Genomic DNA, 10,784 nt, shown 5'->3' on the forward strand with positions numbered 1-10,784 from the left:
GTCTAACTGCAGTTTGGAAATACACTTGAGTAGAAACTCGAACTGCTGTAGTGAACAGAGACCGCAGACCATGAGCTGGGACATGGAATGAGGCTGGATAGCACTCTTCTGCACAGAATGCAATGGGCCAAAAGGCCTCCTTCTGCACCTTGAATTTCTATGAAAGAATGACTATATGGTTTTCGGTTAAAGATAAACTAATTTAAATTACCTTGTTACATTGTTAACTAATCGAGTTTGCAGAAGTAAATCACGACGAGGTAGTAGATTATCACAGATCAGGTTTTGATTAACTCGTATGGCAACACCATTGCACACACAAAGGGAAGACAGCAGGTCCAGCACCTAAATATAGTCATACACATGTCATGATCTAAACAAAATGAGATAATAATGTTGAATAATGCACATATTTATCACAGAACTATTATGGGAAAGAAATGACAGGGACATGGTATGGTGTCTGTTGTGGTGCACTAAACATTATGAATGGTTCACTCAACAACCAAATCCCAAATGGGTGTGAATTATAGTAAAATTACTTTGACAATTTGCCAGTTTTCTGAATCAGAATAAGAAACATCATGGGGTCGCGTGTAATCTACCTTGTTTGGGGGGAATGAGAGGGAGGGGAACGTTAAAATGCAGTGCAGTGCCCTGTTCCCATTGGAATCTCATTCACTACCTTCCTATATTTAGGTGGTTGAAGTGCTGCTGGTCAGGAGCCCAGGAGTTAGTGCAAATCAAGGGTCCAATTATCCCAATGGGACCCTGATTTACATTGTAGCCCAGGTTCGAGCAGAGAGGTTGCTACAGCTTTACCACCAGGTGAGGACGGGTCGGAAGATGTTGAGAAGAGTGAAGAGGCACTCCAAGGTAAGATTTTCCTCCAAGACTCAAAAAAGTGGCTAGAAATAAGCTAGCTGTTGTTTTCCCACATGTTTTGAATAGACAGCTGACAAGCTGCATGTGAGACCCGGGACTTAGAATAAAATGAGCCTCAAAGTTAGGCCTGAAAGTATGTTTTGCACTTGTCCTGCCCGACATAAACCCACTGAGGATTAAAATATGAACCACCCGCCACCACTACTTAGTTGATAAACATCAAAGCACCAAGCATACATAAGGAATTAGTTAATGTAAAAATGCATGGGTCTCTTTACTGAGGATTTGAGAAGTTGGTAGCAGTATCACATAGTTTTAAAGCTTCTACATATGTCAGAGTTGGCAGATTCTTCAGAATACACTGAGACTAAGGGCAGGAATTTCCAGCTCCTCCGTTGGTGGGATCTTCCAGGTCCATCAAAGCCGACTCCTCGTGGCAGGTTCCCTGGGGCAGGGCAAGTGAGCAGGACCAAAAGGTCCCACTGGCTGTAAATGGCTCACGTCATCCGTCACAGGGTAATCTGTTGTGTGGGGGCTGGAAAACCTTAGCCTAAGTCTAGATCACATGATGCATTATATAATTTCTCCTCCAGTAATAGATACAGAAAACATAACCACATCCACTTAAAGGTGGTCATTCAGTTCAAGGGCAATTAGGGATCGGTAATAAACGCTGGCCCAGCCAGGGACGTCCGCATCCCATAATTCATTTTAACATTTATAAATTTACTTGGGGCTCAAAAATAAATAGGTTTTCTCTTCTGGTATGAGTGTTGCAATGTGTCCACTGCCATCTTCCACACCTGACTCCTCAAAATATCCAGCACCTGATTTGGATTTAAATAGAAGATAACCATGAAATGTGGGTATGTGCACAAATAAAAGAGAAGCAGACTTTATTGCGATAACCAATTTTCCTAAGTTGGAGGCCCTGGCAGGCAGAATTATTTCCAAGGTCAATTGTCTCCCTTTACAATGGGGCTGATCTTCCCCCAGTACCAGTTTCTTCAGTAGTCTCGGTCTGGATGCAAGTCTGGACTCAGGGGGTGTTCCCACATCTCCCATTCCAAACGCCTGTACACCTCACTGAGTTTAGCAGACCGACTTTTCCATGAAGCCCAGGTTTATGTCAAGGAAATGGGAATTTCAGTCCAGCACCAGTGGTCAGGTTTGTGACAGTGGGAAGAAGTTGGTAGCAGTATCACATAGTTTGAAAGCTTCTACATATGTCAGAGTTGGCAGATTCCTCAGAATACACTGAGACTAAGGGCAGGAATTTCCGGCTCTTCCATTGGTGGGATATTCCAGGTCCATCAAAGTCGACTCCTCGTGGCAGGTTCCCTGGGGCAGGGCAAGTGAGCAGGACCAGAAGGTCCCACTGGCTGTAAATGGCTCGTGGCATCCGTCACAGGGTAATCCGCTGTGCGGGGGCTGGAAAACCTTAGCCTAAGTCTAGATCACATGATGCATTATATAATGGGAAGAAGCTGAATGATTAACTCAAGTCAGGAGCCAACCTATTTGAAAGTGAAGCGTTGCTGGCCCTCATGTTTAAAGACATTTCAAACTTTAATTTTGTACATAAGAACCTGGAAAGTAATTTCAATTCTGCCACTGAGAGGGTTCTATTAAAGTGTACTGAGACCCCGGTGAAATTTTCCGCATCTTATTTAGAAACAAACTTATTTCAAAACGATATTGGTGACACTCAATTCTATGCAAAACATCAATACTACAGGTGGCAGTGGGATTCTCTACTACCGCCGCTTGTCAATGGGATTTCCCATTGAAGCCACCCCATGCCACTAGGAAACGCATGGGTGAGGGTGTGCTGTCAGCGGGAAAAGAGAATCCCTTTGGCCAGAGAATTCAGCCCGTTTCAAAGAAGATTTAGAAATATTTAGCAAACATTAGGTCCAAAGATACTATGAGCGAGAAAATGTTCTGTTTTGCACGATTTAAATTCAGCATATTCTGAAAACATTGAACATGAATATCTTTTTTCATGAGTTACATATTACATTGAGGGCCATCACAGCTTCAAAATCCAAGGGTCATCCTGGCGCAACCCCGACTTCAGCATGTACTTCGACCTGCCAGAAGCTAGGGGTGGAATTTTCCCTAAGTTCGGCAGAGCCCCCGATAGCAGGTAGGAAAAGCATGTTGAAGCTGCCAACAGCGAATGCTGGCTTTCTCCGGCCAATCGTTCAGGAGCTAGGCTCAGAAATATCAAGAGGTGGCTCCCATGACATCATGCTTGAGCGCACCCAGTCAACAACTTAGTTTTTGGATGATCAGGGCGGCCTTTTTAAAGGCTGGCCCAATGCACAATAGTTCATCAGGAACTCCCTCCCATGCCCCCCCCCCCCCTCCCCCCCACCCAGCACTGCCCCCGGTGCTACCCCCATGGCACTGCTTCCTGGCAGTGTACGGGCAGTAGCATTAACATGGGAGAGCCAAGATGTGGAAAGGACTTTAAATGGCAGACGGCCCTGTCCTATACAAGAAATCCAGGTACGACCTCCGCAAAGCCATCCGAGATGCCAAGAGAGAATATCAAACTAAGCTAGAGTCACAGACAGACTCTCAGCAGTTGTGGCAAGGACTAAACAACATAACGGGCTACAAAGCGAAACCGAGCAGTATCTCTGGCAGCAGCGCACCCCTCCCCGATGAACTTAATGCATTCTATGCTTGGTTTGAGCAGGTAACCAACAATCCCAGCAGCCCATAATTCACCCATACCCACCAGTTTCCGAAGTCAGATCCGCCTTCCTGAAAGTGAACCCACGGAAGGCAATGGGCCCGGACGGGATCCCTGGTCGTGCACTCAGAGCCTGCGCATACCAGCTGGCAGAGGTATTCACAGACATCTTTAACCTATCCCTACTCCACTCCGAGGTCCCCACCTGCTTCAAGAAGACCACCATCATACTGGTACCAAAGAAGAACCAGGCAACATGCCTCAATGACTACCGTCCGGTGGCCCTGACGTCAGTTGTAATGAAGTGCTTCGAGAGGCTGATCATGAAGCGCATCACCTCCATACTCCCGGAACGCCTTGACCCACTTCAATTCGCATACCGTTGCAACCGGTCCATATCAGACGCCATTTCCCTGGCCCTACACTCATCCCAAGAGCATCTCGAAAACAAGGACTCCTACATCAGACTCCTATTTATTGACTACAGCTCCGCCTTCAACACCATAATCCCAGCCAACCTCATATCAAAGCTCCAAAACTTAGGACTTGGCTCTCCACCCTGCAACTGGATCCTTGACTTTCTGACCAACAGACTACAGTCAGTAAGAATGAACACCAACAACTCCTCCACAATAGTCCTCAATACCGGTGCCCCGCAAGGCTGCGTACTTAGCCCCCTACTCTACTCCCTGTACACACACGACTGCGTGGCAAAACCTGGTTCCAACTCCATCTACACGTTTGCTGACGATACGACCATAGTGGGCCAGATCTCGAATAACGACGAGTCCGAATACAGAAGGGAGATAGAGAACCTAGTGGAGTGGTGTAACGACAACAATCACTCCCTCAATGACAGCAAAACTAAAGAGCTGGTCATCGACTTCAGGAAGCAAAGTACTGTACACACCCCTGTCAGCATCAACGGGGCCGAGGTGGAGATGGTTAGCAGTTTCAAATTCCTAGGGGTTCACATCACCAAAAATCTGTCCTGGTCCACTCACGTCGACGCTATCACCAAGAAAACACAACAGCGCCTATACTTCCTCAGGGAACTAAGGAAATTCGGCATGTCCACATTAACCCTTATCAACTTTTACAGATTCACTATAGAAAGCATCCTACCGGGCTGCATCACAGTCTGGTATGGCAACTGCTCGGCCCAGGACTGCAAGGAACTTCAGAGAGTCGTGAATACCGCCCAGTCCATCACACAAACCTGCCTCCCATCCATGGACTCCATCTACACCTCCCGCTGCCGGGGGAAAGCGGGCAGCGTAATCAAGGATCCCTCCCACCCGGCTTACTCACTTTTCCAACTTCTTCCATCGGGCAGGAGATTCCGAAGTCTGAGAACACGCACGAACAGACTCAAAAACAGCTTCTTCCCCACTGTCTCCAGACTCCTAAATGACCCTCTTATGGACTGACCTCATTAACACTACACCCTGTATGCTTCAACTGGTGCCAATGCTTATGTAGTTACATTGTATATCTTGTGTTGCCCTATTATGTATTCTCATGTATTTTCTTGAATTTTGTTTAATTCCCTTTTCTTCCATGTACTGAATGATCTGTTGAGCTGCTTGCAGAAAAATACTTTTCACTGTACCTCGGTACACGTGACAATAAACAAATCCAATCCAAAATGTCCAAGATCATTCGGCCCATCGAGCCTGCACCGGTCCTTACAAAGAGAGCCCTACTCTAGCCCACGTCTCTACCCTATCCCTGTAACCTGCACTTAACCTTTTTGGACACTAAGGGCAATTTAGCATGGCCAATCCAACTAACCCGCACAGCTTTGGACTGTGGGAAGAAACCGGAGCACCCGGAGGAAACCCACACAGACACGGGGAGAACGTGCAGACTCCGCACAGACAGTGACCGAAGCCGGGAATCGAACCTGGGACCCTGGAGCTGTGAAGCAACTGTGATAACCACTATGCTACTGTGCTGCCCGTCACGGTATCTCACGGTACCTCATTGGGACCTCATGTTTGATCGGATGAGGAATTTCCAATCAATATGGATGGGAATAGGGCAAAGCGGGAGGTTCAAGATAGGACATCACCTAGACCTCCGAAAGAGGAAGTTACATTTTTATTATATTATTTTTAAACGGGAGAAAATGTTGCTGCCTGGAACCTCAATGTTATTCTCTCAGTCCTACAGAATTGCCATATTTTTCAAATTGATTTATATGTCAGGCATCTAATGTGCTTATTGGCAAACGTACATGTATATTAAGCTAATTAAGAAATTTCGCTTGTTTCTTCCCACCACCACCCCCCTCCCCCCAGTCCACCAAATCTTGGAATGTTTGTCAGAGTCAGTGGTGGTGTTCCATTGGCCACAGACCCAACATAGTACTAGGATCACTGTCCCTCCGATCTTTAGGCTTGTATTCTCAAGTGAAATGTGTACGGTTTTATTTATTATTTTCATTATAATTTAAATAAACAGTCTGCAGGGTGAAAAAGACACCCATTTGCAGCTTGTGCTTAAACGCAGGTTGATTCATCTTTCACAAAAATCATAGTTAATTAGTCGCTTGGCAGTACAGAACAGGAGTGTGGCTGTAAGAAAAGAGACATGCTGTGAAAGCTTTTCATCTTACATTCATCAGGTCAAACTTTGGCAACACCCCAGCCAGTACTGACTTGCCAACCAATGAGCACCCTTTTCTCTTGTAGCATAAGATTGTTGGCCCCTTTGAAATGTGGCATTGTTGCCTCTGTCCTAATGAGTACAAGATGGAAAGCTTCAACAGCATCTCTCTTTTTTTTTCCCTAAATTATCGTTAGTTAAGTCATTTGAACATTCTAACCTCTATTTTTATCTTGAGAAGAAATTTATGAGAATTAGCTGCGGCAAATCATTCATTATACATTCTTACATTCAGCCTGAATTTTCAACATGCATTTTTTACTACCTGGTACACACCTTGTGGTTGCGTCCATGCTTATCCAGTAATGAAATAATAGATTTGATATGCCCTTCTTTGATCACATTGAGAGCCTCAGGACTCTCAATCAAGATGCAATGTAATACTTCGAGGATGCCTGTGTCAAAAAATACACATCAAAACTGTGTGAGAATATCAGAGATTCTGCAGCGACAGTGCATACCTCGATATGCACTTAACATAAATATCAATTCTGAAACACAGATGTAAGCCTTTTGCAAAATTATTGTCAACCATTTCCTTTACTCCAGTTTTTATTGACAGGGAGGGGGAAAGAGCAAAGCTTTAATGCTCTTTCATTTATTTACAAAATAAATTTTTTGTACAGATGAGCAATTTGCAATTTTTGTCAAAATTATTTTTTGATTGTTAACTACGAAACCGTCTCATTTATGTTTGGTGATTTTGTGACACCTTTCTGCCCTCCTCAATATCATGGGGCCCTTAATATCCATTAATGCTAGCCCATTAATGGATCGTGAATTGCTCCGGGACCAGCACCAATTTAGTTGTTATAGAAGTCCACCGATTCAGTCCCACTGTCAAAACTTAGTCTGAAATGAAGAATCCCACCCCCTGTGGGATTCGCTCACTGAGTTAGCTCACTGAGCTAAATCGCTGGCTTTTAAAGCAGACCAAGCAGGCCAGCAGCACGGTTCGATTCCCGTACCAGCCTCCCCGGACAGGCGCCGGAATGTGGCGTCTAGGGGCTTTTCACAGTAGCTTCATTGAAGCCTACTCGTGACAATAAGCAATTTTCATTTTTTCTGTGTTTATATCTTCGCTTGGTACCAATGTGTAAAGTCTCAGGCAAGCAACCACTCGGAAGCTACGTCTGTAGCAAAAATTTGATTTTATTCAGGTTACTATACACTCCTCCTCCTCGGAGGGTCACCACACCCAGCCCTCACCCGGACCAGGGTATTTATATCCCATCAGTCCTTTGAACAGAGGGGTTAGTCTTGCCCCCTCATCTGGGTAGATCATATTCAGGACTCGCCGGGACTCTGATGTTGCAGATGCCTGGGCCTCCTGTAGGGTTATAACACACTTATTCAATTATTGGCACATTAGCCCTTCTGCCTCAAGTGACTCTTTTTAGATATATCTCTCGGACTTTTTCTGGTGTCAGAGGCATTCAAGCTCTTTAATTCAATGCAGACATGAGGAAAGGCTACATCTCAACTGCGAGGAAAACATGCAGGAAGATTAAAACCTGACTCTGGTCAGATTAGCAGTTTATCTGTCTTGGTCCAGCAACGGCCTCTTACAGACATGAATGTCAAGGCAAACAGTTTTCACAAAATTAGGTTAGCATTAGGGAGCCAATGAAGGGAGAAATGTATGGAAACATTTGCACCAGAACGCAATGTATACCAGATTTGTTCTAGGATAAATGGTATAATATAATCACTGTATGTAAGGTTATGTAAGATTCAGATGGCACTGTTTGTCAACGTGTTTTAATATATCAACCCAGATATTCGAATTTCTCTACAATATATTGGTATACCAATACAAACATTTTTATTCATCCATGTGCAAAAAGCATTAATGCTTTGTTATGTTTTAAGGGGTTTTGCTTTTACTTCCCAATAGAGACAAGATAACCAGGTTGCCACATTAGGCTGCTTAACCAGTTGTAAAACTTTATTTACAGAGGTGGTTCTTGCTCACATTTTAACATGGAAGAGAGGGAAAATCTCCCACGTGTCTCTGATGCTGTTACCATGCAATCATGATATGCCGTGGGCATTGTTTATAATATATATATATTTTTAATGTATTTTATCGCAAACATGTATCAAAACAGGTTACATACTTCCCAACAATCAACTGTGCACTCTGTACAGATTTTTCACCCCCCCTCCCCCGCAACAAACAACCCCTCAAACACGGTCACAAACATCCCCCACCTTTCCTCAAACGCCCCTAAACAGCCCCTTAACTCATACTTTAACTTCTCTAATCGCTGGAAGTCGTACAGGTCACCCAACCACGCCGCTACCCCCGGTAGCGATGCCGACTGCCACTCCAGCAAAATCAGAGAGTCGAAGGCTAAGGCTCAATAACAAGTCCCAGCTGGACTGGCCTCCATCTGTTACCATGGGAACTAATATTCAACGCACCCCACAGGGAGATCAAGAGTGATCCCTCATGAGGATTATCATACATAACATACCTCAAGATATTCTATGGGGCCAAATTACACAGGACCCCTACAATAGAAGAGTGGGGCAATAGAACCCAAGTCATCATTACAATAAACTCCATTGAAAATTTCAGTTAGGGGGTTACCTGCATAGTTGAGCTGGGCTGCTGTCAACTGCAAGGTTGCTGGAGTAATGCAAGTGAAGCATAGCAACCCATCACTGCTCCACCTTTGGTGCCTTTCCAGATTAAAGGTAAAGAATCTTCAGGTCTCTTATGTCTCTTGGCAGTAAGTAATCCATAAATCAATCGGGTAATGTTTGGGGCCTTTTAAAAGGCCTCAGAAGAATTCACACCAACTCTCATTCTAAGGTCCCCAAGCCTTGTGGTTTTGGCTGGAGTTTCCCGAAACTGGACATTCCTTTCCTGAGTATTGCTGCTAGAAGCCCAGGACAGGAGGTTACTGTATTGAACGTTGCATATGAGTGTTGGGACTGCGGTGTGTCAGGGTAAATAAAACTATGGATAGTGCTCAATATTCTCTTCAATATGAATTCAGGTCCCAGTTACGTGAGGCTCTCCACTCCTGGCCAACACCCCCCCCCCCCCCCCCCCCCCCCCGACAACTGGGAGTTGGGGTCTCAGGAAGAGAGAGAGAGAGACAGAGATTGGGCAATGGGGGTTCAGAGATGGAGACTGGAGAGTGGGATCTTGGAGAGAGAAATGGAGATTGGGGAATACGGGTTCTGAGAGATGGAGAGTCGGATCTTGATGAGAGATGAAGGTTGCGGAATGGGATCTCAGGGAGCAAGGTGGAGAGTGAGGAACAGGGTCTCAGAGAGAGATGGAGGTTGGTCAGAAATCCACACGATCAAACCTGCAGAAATGTGTCCAACCATATAAGCTAATCTGAGCTCAATTGAGGCCTTGGAAGTGTGCAAAGTGTGAAATTGCTTGTGTTGTCTGGTAAATCTATGACACTCCCTGTTGTCATAGGGGGATGTGGGGGTAGTTCTGCCTGTGTTCCTCCTTCTCCACCCTACTAAAGAATAGCTGGAGGGGAAAAAAAACGGGCAGATCCCAGTTGAACACAGTTCTGTCCATTCTCCACCCTGGATCCGGACTGGCATTTCGGCACGAATATTAGAAAAAGAAAGTGGAGTTACATTAATATTTTGTTATTGAACAATATTTTAAAAATTGCTATTTGAGTGCAATAGCATCTGTTTCATACCCAAATGTAAAGTTTCATTACCTGATGAAGATTCCAGTCTGTCTAATTTACTGACCAACCAGTCTAGGTTTTTTGAAAACTTGGCACAGTTGCTACGGTTACCACGTATCAGTGCAGCTGGAGAGATAAAGCAAAACGTAACAGAACTGGATTCATGTGAAATAAAGTACCCTTCAAAATCTCATAACACTGCAATAAGGTATATTGAATGAAATAAAGTGTAAAACACAGAAAAATGCCATTCTCTCCAAATGGCCTTGGGGTTCATACTCCATACATGCCTCTTCCCGCTCTACTGCAATTAATCCTATTAACATATCCGCAAATACCTTTCTCTCTCATTTCTTTATCTAGTATCCCCTTATATGAACCTCAGCAATTTGACTCAGCTACATCTTATGGTGGAAAACTCCACACTCGTCCCACTCTGTATAAAGAGGTTTTTCCAAAATTCCCGAATTTTATTTCATTCAATATACCTTATTGCAGTGTTATTGAGTGAGCACGTCACATTTATGACCCCATGTTTTGGTCTATCTTTAGCTTTCATTTTTGTAATGGAAAGAGTCCGAACCTGCTTCATATTTCCATTTATCCATTTAGGGATCTTCCTGATAAAACATTTTTGCACTTTCTCCAGTTTTTCTGCATAATTTTTGAATGCTACCCCCTAGAAATGAAACCAGTGCTTCATGTGGTTTTTTTTTTAATGATTGTATTAACTTGTGTGGCTCATGTAATTATTTATGTATCTGTGATCACAAGATCACTTTCAAACTCTACCCAGTTTAGAGCCTCCTTTTCCAATCAAAATATATCACATTACACCTATATATTTTGAC

The 10,784-nt window shown here is 44.2% G+C and overlaps 1 protein-coding gene across 1 annotated transcript in view; it reads right to left on the minus strand.

Annotated features, from left to right (window-relative positions):
* ryr3 (ryanodine receptor 3) overlaps positions 1-10,784 on the minus strand; it is a 500,545-nt gene that overhangs the window by 331,352 nt on the left and 158,409 nt on the right. The window contains 3 exon segments of the mRNA XM_038785757.1: positions 212-345; positions 6,536-6,654; positions 9,964-10,059. Of these exon segments, the coding sequence (XP_038641685.1) occupies positions 212-345; positions 6,536-6,654; positions 9,964-10,059 (349 nt within the window).

Source organism: Scyliorhinus canicula, chromosome 2 (genome assembly GCF_902713615.1).
Source record: "Scyliorhinus canicula chromosome 2, sScyCan1.1, whole genome shotgun sequence".
Taxonomy (NCBI): domain Eukaryota; kingdom Metazoa; phylum Chordata; class Chondrichthyes; order Carcharhiniformes; family Scyliorhinidae; genus Scyliorhinus; species Scyliorhinus canicula.